The sequence below is a fragment of the Haliotis rubra genome, unplaced genomic scaffold (assembly GCF_003918875.1).
Source record: "Haliotis rubra isolate DU_JTF1 unplaced genomic scaffold, ASM391887v1 Scf41, whole genome shotgun sequence".
NCBI lineage: Eukaryota > Metazoa > Mollusca > Gastropoda > Lepetellida > Haliotidae > Haliotis > Haliotis rubra.
In genome coordinates, this window is record NW_025767091.1 from 600388 (window position 1) to 613547 (window position 13160).

Consider the following 13160-nt stretch of genomic DNA (forward strand, 5'->3'; position numbering starts at 1 on the left):
TTTATAATGCCATAATTGTGTATTACATTGATATATATTGAAAAAACCCCATTACATAAATTATATATACATAAGTGACTCTGATAGAATCGCTGTACAACTAAATATAATGTCCATATATACTTAGGGGTGAAAGACCTAAGCTGAATATATATACATAGCTCTAGAACTCCTCAGAGTTATAAGCTAACTAAATTATGTATATAATACATATTAACTTTGTGATTGTAATATTTTAACGCTTCTACGAGGGACTGTCAGCTGTTGAGCGAGGACCAAAGGGGTCAAAATGGTGAATGCCAGAGACATCTCTGTGGTGATATCTCTCAAGTAGTGATTCGCAAAACACCATGTTCGATTTCCAAAAGCATCCTTCCATAATAGTGTTCAATGAACAGTTACCGCAGGGGCTTAGGGTGGAAGCCAGTGCCCTAATCTCATGCGGATTTGATGCTGTTGGTGGGTCCAAGCCTGCTGCCTTGTATGCTGGTATGACAGTCCTTATCCAAATAGATATGGTAGTACGCTGTAGACTTCTGTTTGATCTGCTGGCTTATAAGGGAATGAATAATCTTTTGAGAAATCTTCGCCTTTGTTTTGGATCGTCAGAGGTAAACTTTGAGAGCTCTGACTGGACACAGTGACAAGTCTTGTGTATCTTGTGATCCGGAGAATGGAGGATAGCTGGTACATGGAATAACCTGTCTGGTTGACCTGGTAGTTGATTTTAGCCATGAAATCCCATCTTAACCGAGGTGCGCTTATGTTTTGATTGTCATCAAACTGTATCCTTTCGTAATCCAGAGCTGAATTTCAGATATTCTTGCTGCCGCGGCTAGAGATAGCAGAAATAGTGTTTTCTGTGAGAGAAATTCAAAGTTTGTCGATTCCAAGGGTTCATAAGCCTCACTTGTGAGGTGTTGTAACACTATATTCAGATCCCAAGCTGGGCGGGAACTTCCGCTTTGGTCCTCCAATCGAAAGCACGTGAGTAAGGCCAGTAACTCTGGAGATTTTGTCAGCTTGACACCTGTTCTCATAGTAATCACAGAGCTAAGCTGCAAGATATGTTGATATCGTCGAACCTCTTAAATGTTTGTTTTGCAAGAGGTAACACAAATAGTCTGCCACTTGAGGATGTGAAGCATCTCTCGCTGTAAATCCTTTATTAGCTGCATAATTTTCAAAACTGTGCCACTTGTCGCCGCATTACGAAGTTGAGTGTCGTAGCGCGTCGCGACCGCTTTTGCCGCTCTGGCAGAATATCCTCTCTTGTTTAAACACATTTGTATACAGTCCATACGTTGAAGTTGGTAAACTTCTGGTTTTCCTCGCACTTGTTTTGTGTGTGGATGTATTAACAGGTTTGAGCGCTTTGGGTAGCTCTAATACTGGTTGACCGATTTCTTGAATTAGACTGGGAAACCATATTCTGGCTGGCCAGTAGGGCTAAACCAAAGTGAGTTGTAGACTCTGTGTTTGTTTGATTTTCTGTAATACTTGAGGTATTATTGCTGGCGTATGGAAACGCCGCACGCCGCTGAGGCCTTCCCAAGATATACTTAGAGTCCGCTTCCCAAGCTTGTGGATCTGGGATTGGTGACACTTAATGTCGGTAACTGATTGTTGAATCTTGTGGCTTAATAGATCTATTAGCTGCGCCAAGCTAACGGCTTCTGATTATCTGAGCAAATATTTCCGTATTGAGCATCCACTCTGTCGGTGATGGTAGATGAGGCCGAGATAGCGCCAAGCCTGCTAGTACATTCTTTGTCCCGAATGTGAACTGCTCTGATCTGTAGATTTAGATCGTGGGTTAGGATCAATAGTTGGAAAGCTTAGGTTCAAAAGGTTCAATGATCTCGCTTGAGCCTTGCTTGTTTATGGTGAACGCCACTGTGGAATTGTCTGTATGAATCATCAGGCGATTTTGTAGAAATGTGCTCCAATGTAGAATGGCGCTGATTACAGCTTTCATCTCTAAGTTGTTTATGTGGAGTTTGCTTTCTTGTTGATTCCATATTCCCGATGTCGCTTATTGGCTTGCAGATGAGCTCCCCAACCTTGAAGTGACGCCCCACATATAGATGGGTTTTGAATTCCTGCTCTGCTAAACAAATCCCTTCGCAGACATTCGATTCCTTTGTCCACCATAGTAGATGAGGTCTGAGATGTTTCGTAGACTGAATGGCTGTAAATCGCCGAGATGTGCATTGATGAAGACCTGTAAAGGACGAATCTGTAACCTGCCTCTGACTGTCATGTCTTGGGCTGATGTGAGGAGACCTAGGAGGCTCTGCCATTGTCGGCGGTAACGGAGAGCCGAGAGCTGGTGGAATGGTCTGTTGGATCTTGATCCAACGGTCTTCTGGTACGATCGATACGGTTGAGATTTGTGATAAATCGAATGCCTAGGAACTGTAGGTCTTGTGGACGGTACTAGGTCCGACTTGAGTAAGTTTACTAACCATCCTAGCTGTGTTAGTAGCTTTATGGATGTAATTTAACTGTAGTTTGAGATGCTGTGGATCTTGATCTACTTGTATCCCGTCGCCGAGGTAAAACGCGACCGCGAGTCTCTTTGATGATGAAGATAGTGATAATCGGTTTCGCTATCCTCGTGAAAAGCCAGGGGCTGATGATATTCCGCCAATGGGAGCACTTTCCACTGGTAATGTTGCCCGCCTAAAGTAAACCGTAGGTATTTCCTGGCTTTGGCGCGTATCGATGTGCAGGTAAGCCGCCCTGTAGATCGATACTGCCCATGTAGTCCATGGGGCTTAATCAACTGCCGCAACTGAGGTAAATGTATCATGCGGAACTTCGTGGTTTGGCGAGATAGTTCTTGTTGAAAAGCTCATGTTGTAGATGAGTCTGTATTTCTCCTGGAGTTTTTCTTGGGAACTAGGAAAACTGGGGAGTAGAAACCTGGTTCTATGTTGTCCTGGTCTAGTATTTCTATGGCCTGCTTTATTAAGAGCTGATGTAACAGCCTCTCTAACTTCGGTAGTTGTTGTGTCTGCACGGCCGAACTTGTGAGGGTTGACTGTCAGCGGAGGCTTGGCCTTTAGTGGGATAATGAAAACTGCGGATCTAAGAATGTTGGAGACATAAGGGTCTTGTAATATTCCCCAGTTTTCCCAGTAAAGTTGGAGGCGCCCACCCACTTGAGATGGTTGTACTGGAACGGCTGGGGTGGAAGACTCCAGTCGCTCCAACCTGTCTTTCAGCTGCTTATAGTTGCGGGAACCTCTGGGTGTCCTGCCTCTTCCTGAACCTCCTCTATAGTTGTCGAATGGCCTAATTTAAAAGAATCTTTTCCTCTAGAGCTGGCTATCTTCCTGTCTCGCGTACTCTCTGTAGGTCCGTGAATTTAGATCTTCCTGAGTATCTTTGAGAGGTCTGTCGGATGACGCTGGCTAGTGTGTCCATCGATTTAATCATCAGGACTTCTCTGGAATCCTTAGTGACTTCCTTTGGAAACTTTGTCTATTTCTCCATTAAAGATGGATGTTGAAGACCACGGGCTGTATACAGTGGGGGCTGTAAAGTTCTCACCCCAGTTACAGGAAGCGAGGAGGCCTTGACGACGAGCTAAGGTCAGTGCTGCTGAAATAGATGTAAGATGATCTGTTAGGAACTGCTGGTCTTTCTTTGCATAAGTAAGGCAGAATAAATCATTCTATCATCCTCAGAAGTCGTATCAATAAATCTGGTGATAAGAGTCTCATTGATCGCTTCTAGATCTATTTAAACCAAAAACATACGCCTCGGCCATGGTTTCTATCTGGACTAACTTATGCATCATCAATCTTGTAATTTGTACTTCTGACATCGCTGATCAACTTATAGTTCTCATCGATGTCCTGAGCTTTGACAAAGGGGTCCATGTTATGCGCGGAAAACTTCTTGGCATGAAAGTTTGGTAGATGTGGAGTCTGAACTGCGTGGTTTTGTGGAATGCTGCATCTAGATTCTGTGGAACTGCTGCAATCGGGTCGATCGGGTGGTAGTGTGATAGCATCTGCATCGCCTTCTTTCATCAGATATGTCTGCTTCACATTGCCATTTTTAGATGGTGATGAGAGATCTAGGTTATTGACCATCCAATACCGTGATTCTCCGCGATCGGAGAAAATAACTCCTCCATCATCCTCTATACCATCATCATTGATGAGAGGTTGGTGCTGTTCTGACCGCGTGCTTCTGTCTCTACGTCCGGCGATGCTTGTGCAGCTCTGTATGGTGATCTGTAAGGTGATCTACGCGGTGATGAACGAAGAGGAGATCATCTAGGTGATCTACGTCTATGGGTTGATCTTCTCGGTGACCTGTGAGGAGAACGTTGATAGCTTCGCGGAGTAAGTCACTAACAATTGAACTATTGAGAATCAAACCAGTACAGTGCTGCTTACTGTCAGTGTACTACAGAGAATCAAACCTAAGTATTGTGCTACCTCACAAACCGCTGGGCTACCCTGTTTCCCCAGACCAGATTAATCTGATCTGATCTGACAAATCAGAGGCTTCAGAAGTGAACACTATCCACAATATCAGTCACATGGCCTTTTTAAGGTCATTTCAACAGGGCTTTTCAAAGTGGGTGCCATTCTAAGTCCTTCAAAAGCATGACAGGACAATTGAAGGCATTAAAGAACATTCCCCCAGCATCCCTAATACCTTTGTGGCGAGGGTGAGCATATTGTTGCTGAAGAAGGGTGGGTTGAGTGTACACATCTGGTACAAGATACACCCCAAGGCCCACATGTCGGCCTTCTCCCCATATGGCTGGTTCTGAACTATCTCTGGGCTGCAAGTACAAAAGATAAATCTGTCATAACTACTTTGTTATTGTTTAAAACACCACAGTTAGCCTATATAGATATGAATCATGTTAATATGTAATTATTGATAATATAATAATAGAGTGAACACAACTATCTCCACAACTGATGTCAAGCTATTCACTATGAATATAGTATCATCCCCACAACTAATATTGACCAGCTCACTAAGAATATAGTTCTGTCCCCACAACTGATAATGGCCATCTCACCCAAGAATAAGGTATTGTTCCCATAACTATTGTCGATGGACTCACCATGATTATTGCATTGTCCCCAAAACTGCTGTCGATGAACTCACCATGAATATAATATTGTCCCTACAACTGATGTCATCTTGCTGCAGTCACTTCTCTTCTGTTTGGCTAACCCAAAGTCAGCTAAGAAAATACAATAAATATGTTTGAGTCTTTGAAGGGCATTTAAAAGTGGAATGCATATGGGTTTGAAGAAGGAGCAAGCATACACTCCGAAACATCGTGCTATTCACAATAGAGAAGTTGACATCCATAAATCTTGCTTTTCTTATGAATATGTTTGAGGTAAGGAAGGTCATGTAAACTTACTCAACTGGTACCAGAGCTTAAACTAGTGAGACAGATCCCTCTCTGGATCTTCTCCTGTATGACCTATGTTCGTTTCTGCCTAATATAGCACTTTTAACATAGTCATAACACCAGTGAGCACCTGTTGATGGCTCTAAAGACATCAATTATTATTATTATTGTATTATTATTATCATTATCAACACAAATATTTCTGTACAAATGTGCATGGTTCTTCAACTTACTGAAGGTGACCTTGTCATTCTCCCCAAGCATGATATTGTTTGGGGTGAGGTCCCGATGGACGATTCCCTTCTCCTTGTGCAGATATCTCAGTGCCAGCACCATCTACATCAACAACATCAGAATCAGATACTGACAGGCAACAAGTATTGTAACCAACATCTGACCTTTCGGGGTCCATGAGGTATATATTGCAGTAGGATTTCAATTCAGTCACCCACTGGTGATGACAAGTTCCCCTTCAGACTTAAATAATGCTTTGTTTTTGTTTGTTTGTTTGTTTAATGCCACGCTCAGCAATATACCAGCTATATGGCAGCAGTCTGTAAATAATTGAGTCTGGATCAGATAATCCAGTGATCAACAGCATGAGTATTGACCTATGCTGTTCTTCACAACAGGAATGGGGTGCTGAAGATCAATTCTAACCTGGATCTTCACGAATTGACTTCAATTCGGAATGTCAAACACTTATAAGTAGGTAACTTAAAGGTGGGTGAAGTGCAATATTCTTGATTATTTACTCTGATACAGAAGCCCTCTTTGTGAAGTATACCACTTAGGTCATGTCAGGTGCACCCTGGGTGAACTTTGGTCACCAAATCTATATGAAGGTGTCCTGAGCCATTTAGGTGTCAACTGCACAAACTTATTAGGATGGGATTTTTTATCTTAGCATCATAAAACCCAAACAGGACAGAAATATAAAAAATACACAAAAAATGGTAAAAATGGTAATGCTAGGAAAGCCCAAATTGTCACAGCTCATGTACATTTAACTGTTTGGTGATATAAGCCTGGACAACCCATGCCTTTAGCCCAATGCATTGTTGTTTAATGTCATAATCAGCAATATTTCAGCTATATGAACACAATATATAAATGATCACACTTCAAACAGACAATCCAATGACTGGCATCATAAGCATCAATCTACGCATTTGATATACAATTTGCATCAATCAAGTCAGTGATCTGATCCCCATAGTCAACTTCTACAATAAGCAAGGACTGTTGAAGATCAGTTCTAACCTGTATCTTCTAACACAAGGAGAAAACCAGATTTAAAGAAACATTTGTTTATCATCTGACTCTCACACCTCACTCATCTTGTGATTCTGATGTAAAAAACTGTACTTAAATACCTGCATGAATATATTCCAAATCCTGGTCTCCTGAAACTTTTCCTTTTTCTCCTTGAGTGAGTTGAAATGTTCCCCGAGTGGAGCGCCCTCTATCAGCTCCATGACAATGTAAAGACGCTCACCTGCACATGGTACCAGATCACAATTAGATTAGACGCTCAGCTGCCGTTCTCATGAATATAGAATCACTACCCAATAATGAAAAGCGACCCCCTAAATAACCTTCAAAACTGATGCTAATTCATAAGCAATCCCTATAAGCACATAAATGATCCCTATAATTATTGGCATATTTAATGAGACAAGAATGGGGTACCTCCACTGTTAGTGAGTTTGTGGTTCAATGCTCTGCTCAGCAAAATTCCAGACAAGCCGATGATCAATATTTTGAACACAACTCTAAGTCTACTCACATTCCACGAAGGTCTTGCAGTATCTGACAATGTTGGGATGACGCAGCTCCTGTCGAATGATGTTCAACTCGTTCTGAATCTCCCCGACACTTTCTTCCTTTTCCTTTGCATTCTTCCCAAATGCTGAGTGCTGCAGATTCAGCTGCACAGGAGAAACATGTTATGATTGGCTGGACTACTTTACACATTAGACAGAAACTGAACACTATCTGGTAAGTAGAATGCAGAGGAAATCTGCCAAGTTGGGATGCAGATAAAATCTGCCAAATAGGGGGTATTTTGGTGAATCGACTGTAAAACCAAACAACATTCACCTCTGACCAATCAGTCAGCACAATATCACATCCTTTAAATCTGTGTGTAACTTTTATACTGGGCTAGCCACATACAGTGGAAGCCGTCTAAACCGGTATGCGTTGAGACCAGCAAAAAATGCCGGTTTAGAGAACTTTTCCCTTTTCAACCTGAGAATGATCTTCCGTGTGCTGTAAAATACGACTGAACAATGTGTTGATAGTCATCATATTCTTTATTCATCAATAAAGATAACATCAAAAATACACGTATCCAACACAGATGTAGGTGTTCAGTACAGCTTCCAGTACATTTACGTTATAATTCATAACTCCGAAGTTTCAAGTCCGAAACTGTTTATCCTGCCAATTTGGTACTTAAGTGCAAGATCTTTTTGAGAAGGCTGAGGAATTACATCAAAATATTTTATCAGCTGAATTTTCTGTTCAATTTTCTGAATTTTCTGACTGTCATCGACCCATGCGATATGTCATGCATCAACTAATTATCGGATCTTGTAGTGAGTGAGTTTATTTTTACGCCGCTTTTAGCAACATTACAGCAATATCAAGACAGGGGACACCAGAAATGGGCTTCAAACATTGTATCCATGTGGAGAATCAAACCCAAGTCTCCAGCGTGATGAGCATACACTTCAATCATTCAGCTACTCCACTGCCCCTCGGATCTTGTAAGTTGCCCCTTACCACATGCATAGGATGCAGTAATATCACAACAGTTTTTATTACTATGATGATATTGAAATAGTAAAACTGCCTTCAATATCACAGCACTTGAACAGTAGGATGAGCTAGTATACCCTAACCATGTTAAACTAGACACCTACCTCCTTCAAAGCCAGGAAAGTCTGTCCTGCAGACCTTTTCTTGACCTTGAAGACTGATCCAAAAGCACCACTCCCGAGCAACTCAAAGACAGCATAGTCACCGATATATTTGGATGCTGATCGCTCCTGGTTTGTATCGCAGATACTTTCCCGGATCTCTTCTATCTGATCTTTCTGCAATCGCAAACGTACCATCAATGAAAGCACCTTACCAAACATAAAAATAATACATCTTTATACTCAGGTATTAAATATCTTGAAGGTGAATATATTCAATGTTGAGGATAGATTATTAGGGTGGCATTATCAAACATGATTCATCAAACTAATATATGACTGTCTGTTTGATAACAGCTGTACATTGTCCCAAGGAAACCATCTAGATTAACAAATGTTAATGAAAACTGGACTGACATGAGCTTAAATTTGCGTACCCTTTCCCTTTATTTTATTTCTTACGCAATACATCTATTCAACTTGTGTATGAAAACAACAGAGTTTAGGATCTTGAATATTTTTGTGCTATCGGTCTTCCGTACAAAAAGACCACAAATCCCCCCCAAAACACGCGCGACGCCACGCACACACACACACACACACACACACACGTACGTAAGTGTTCCCAGCTGTTATCACCATAACTGGACTAATGAGATTCCACTGTACAAGAACTGTGCCTCTTAGCAATTATCTTTTGACATTGTAATGTTCTTAATTATTTCCCAAGCATTCATCAATTCATGGAAGTCCTACTTTCAAGAAATAAATTCATTAAAAAAACTTACTGGCAAACTGTTCATCTTATGCACAAGTTTCTTGTAGGCTGACAGATCCTTGTTGTAATGTCCAACATCAATAAACATCTCATATAGTTTTGGCGGAAACAGACACTTGAAGAGCCGACGATTCCTCTCCATACTGAACAGGAATCTCAGAGCACGGAATGCATTTCTCTGAGGAAGAAAAGTGATTAATACATTCAACAACCCTTTCAAACTTGAAATGCTGTTTTGGAAAATATAACTAACTTAACTTGACATGCATCACTGACTGACTGAGTTTGGTTTTACGCCGCTTTTAGCAATATTCCAGCAACATCACGAGGGGGGGACACCAGAAATGGGCTTCACACATTGTATGCAGGATTCAAACCGAGTCTTCGGGCGAGTGGTGAATAGCGCTTTAACCATTAGGCTACCCCACCGCCCCTGACATGCATCAAGTAAGAGGAAACTTGAAGTAAGCAGGTCACACAAGCTTTGGTGAATCCCTTTGAGCTAACAAACCAAGAATCAAACTCAGAGATTTTAATCCCTCATCACAGTAACAGCTAAGGGAGGCAACTCTTTGTGCAGACAACCCACAAAGTGAGTGAGTGAGTTTAGTTTTAAGCCGCATCTAGCAATATTCCAGCTATATGGCGGCGGTCTGTAAATAATCGAGTCTGAACCAGACAATCCATTGATCAACAGCATGAGCATCGACCTGAGCAATTGGGAACCAATGACATGTGTCAACCAAGCCAGCGAGCCTGACCACCCGAAGCCGTTGAGTCGCCTCTTACGACAAGCATGGGTTACTGAAGGTTCATTCTAACCTGGACCTTCACGGGTAGACAACCCAAAAAACACAATCACGGGAAATACAAGATTTCAATAAACAATAAGGGACAAACTGAGGGCTTCCCACTTGCATGGTGCCGGCACTGGGTAAAGATATGGTTTCTAAAAAAAATTACACAGAATACTTTTCAAATAGTTTTTACTTGTGACTAACATATCTTGTTGGTTAGGTAGTAACAAACTAGTCATTAGATTAACACCCAAGCTGCCTCCAGTCTAAGTTAACTTAGGCTCAGTATTATTTGTTACACTGCTATACTGAGTCTAACAAACCCCACTAGAAGGTCGCATCAGCTAACCTTTTTAATTTACCAATCAGAACACAGCTTACCAATCGAAAGTTAACATTTGCACATGTCGTTTAACCTCGAAAACGTTTCCGTACTCCAACAATTCCGAATGCTATTATACATCTGATCGTTTCCAAGTGATACACATGGACGGCACCATTATTCACAACAATGAGGAAACAGTCGTTGAAAATAGCATTTTTGTCCATATTCCAGGATGCCATCAATGCGGAAAAATAAGCTAATAGTAACCATGTCATTAGAAACCCCTAAGCATATATACTGTCAAATATCTGTGTTTATATGCGGGTTTTCATTTGTTGAAGGATCAGTGTCAACTACTGGGGAAGAGAAAATCCGTTTTGTAAGTCATTTTGTAGCAAATGGCTGATTGGTAAAACCGTTCGGCCATCTTGTGTTTGATTGGACAGTCATAGATCGCTCAAAGGTTAGCTGACGCAACCTTCTACTAGGGTTTGTTAGTATAGCAGTGTAACAAATAATTTTACTTACACTCAAGCTGCCTCAATACTAACCACACTAAATAATTATTCTGCCCCAAAGTCTCCATTGTTAGTGCTATTCTACATGTACAAGAGACATACACCAAGTATTTCCAACCAAACATTCGCACTTTGTTTGAATGATATCAGTCAAGATTCACCATACAGACAGTAGAACAGTAGTTTTAACAATAAAACAAAACCTACAAAACATAAGAGAGTTGCCTCTTAACTTTATTATGTCAGATTTGGATGAAACTATTATAATTTATTATTTCAATGTGGTCTCATATTGTTCCTAAACAAAGGTGGGACATACTTGTAATTTCTCGACCGTCTTGGACTCCTTGTGTCCAGCTTCGTGAGGCAGGATGAGCAGTCCGAGGGAGTAGACACCGTTAGCCTGGACAATCTGTTGAGCGTTGGTATCATCCAGGACCAGCTCTGTCAACGCTGCACAGCATGCTGGGACAGGAAGATATCATTGCATACACGAAATGTGGGAAACAGAGCAGTATCTTAACTAGGCAGGAAAACTCAAGAAAGCACTATATAGTACAAAATCTTCAACACAGAATGTTTTTTACAAATTACGTCAAAAGCCATAATGTAAAACTTCATAGCGACCACAAATTATAAAAAAAAATAATTGATGTTCGTTGTATTACACCACAGTCAGTGATATGCCAGAAATCACAGACTTTCCTATAATCAAACCTGGGCCAGATTAATGGGTGGTTGATAAGCAGCATATCCCACCATCAGAGAATAACTGCCAATGAACCTGAACCCGTGGTTCATTTAAATTGCCTTTAATGACAAGCATGGGTTATTTGGGACCAGTTCTAACCTGGAATCCCCAAGGAGCTGTACATGTCAGAAGAAAAGTTACCTGATTTGAGATCATACTGCCTGTACAAGATCTCCTCTTGCTGAAAAGAAAGAGATACAGCATTAATTCACAGAGTAAGGCATACTATAATTAAATTGTGATATATTACAAATCTAACAATATAATGTTTCTGAAAAATGTAAGAACTGTAAGAGTTGTAAAAATATATGGTTAAAGTGATAACATCTTGAGTAAATAAACCAATAGTTGAAGGTGTGTGAGCTATGAGTTATCTTCCCTTTGTATTGGGCACAGATAAGAGTTATCTCTACTTGTACATAGATGAGAGCAGAGACCATGGTCTCTGATGAGAGTTATCCTTCCTTGAATATGTTACAAACAGTGAGTGAGTGAGTTCAGTTTTACTCCCACTCAGCAATATTCCAGCTATATGGCGGTCTGTAAATATAATAATTCAGTGATCAACAGCATGAGCATCGATCTGCGTAATTGGGACAATTGTTATTGTAGAAATATTCTAACAAAACCACAGTGGACACTTGCAAGAAGAGAGGTACTGCATCAGAGGAAAGATCCAACTTCAATGAGACACACAGTCTGTAACTTTCCAGTATCTGAGAGTTATTATGTCTGAGGAAGGCAAATTCGCTGTTACCAGCAGAAGCAACGATCCAAGCCATACAGACGCACAATCACACAGGATTGTATGTTTCATTCAGCAGTGTTTTTCAGCACACAGGGCACCATTTTATACCCAGACTTTTATAAGAAATGTCTCTCTTGTGGAACAAAGTACATTAAAATGCATTCTAGAACGGTTCCATTTCAAAAGTGACTCAGTTGGTGCAATGTTGTAAGATGACAAGCAAACACTGAGGCATGCCAGGTTAATCAGGAAGTGAATATGAAATAATTAATGGCAGACAGATGGGGTTAATAGCCATGAGGAAATTTCATTCATCAGGTGAATAATTATTATCTAATAAGAATGTCCATCAACAAATGGAACATCAGTGTTTTATTTACTATTTTGTTTTCAGTTACAGGCAAAATAATTGGACATTTCTTTCAGTGTTATATTTTCCTTTCCAAAAATCTCATGATCAATAAACTTTAGATATTATAAATCAAAACACTGATAAATGTTGCATGAACTCCAAAGACATGTTAAATTAAAGCACAACAAGTTGCATTACCCTGATAACAGGTATTACAAGTGAAGATTTAAATGGTATTCTTTGGATGAACTTGAACATATTGTTCAAGGGGATGCATAAGATCTGTGTCACATGCAAATGGTACAAGGGTTTGTTAAGGCTAAGGTAGAAAACAAATTAGTAAATGCTTAAAAGTAATGTCAGAGACCAAGTTTGTGAGCCCTCCCCACCTCACCATAAACCACACAGCAATGAATCACGGCACACCAGACCCCTGCATACAAGGCAACCAAGCACACACCCAGCAACCAAGGCACATGCTTCTCACCTTGGTCCTACCACGCTTTGCCCTTCCATAACCCTCCATACCCTGGTGATGTAGGATCATATATATATAATAGTAA

At 40.7% G+C, this 13160-nt stretch overlaps 1 protein-coding gene across 1 annotated transcript in view; it reads right to left on the bottom strand.

Moving 5' to 3' along the window:
• Window positions 1–13160, bottom strand: part of LOC124287959 (serine/threonine-protein kinase Nek10-like) — a 41607-nt gene that overhangs the window by 10666 nt on the left and 17781 nt on the right. The window contains exons 14-22 of the mRNA XM_046724454.1: window positions 13085–13126; window positions 11639–11678; window positions 11066–11211; window positions 9117–9284; window positions 8332–8505; window positions 7191–7332; window positions 6778–6899; window positions 5635–5737; window positions 5146–5224 (exon numbers count right to left, since the gene is read on the bottom strand). Coding sequence (XP_046580410.1) covers window positions 5146–5224; window positions 5635–5737; window positions 6778–6899; window positions 7191–7332; window positions 8332–8505; window positions 9117–9284; window positions 11066–11211; window positions 11639–11678; window positions 13085–13126 — 1016 coding nt within the window. The remainder of the gene's footprint in view (window positions 1–5145; window positions 5225–5634; window positions 5738–6777; window positions 6900–7190; window positions 7333–8331; window positions 8506–9116; window positions 9285–11065; window positions 11212–11638; window positions 11679–13084; window positions 13127–13160) is intronic.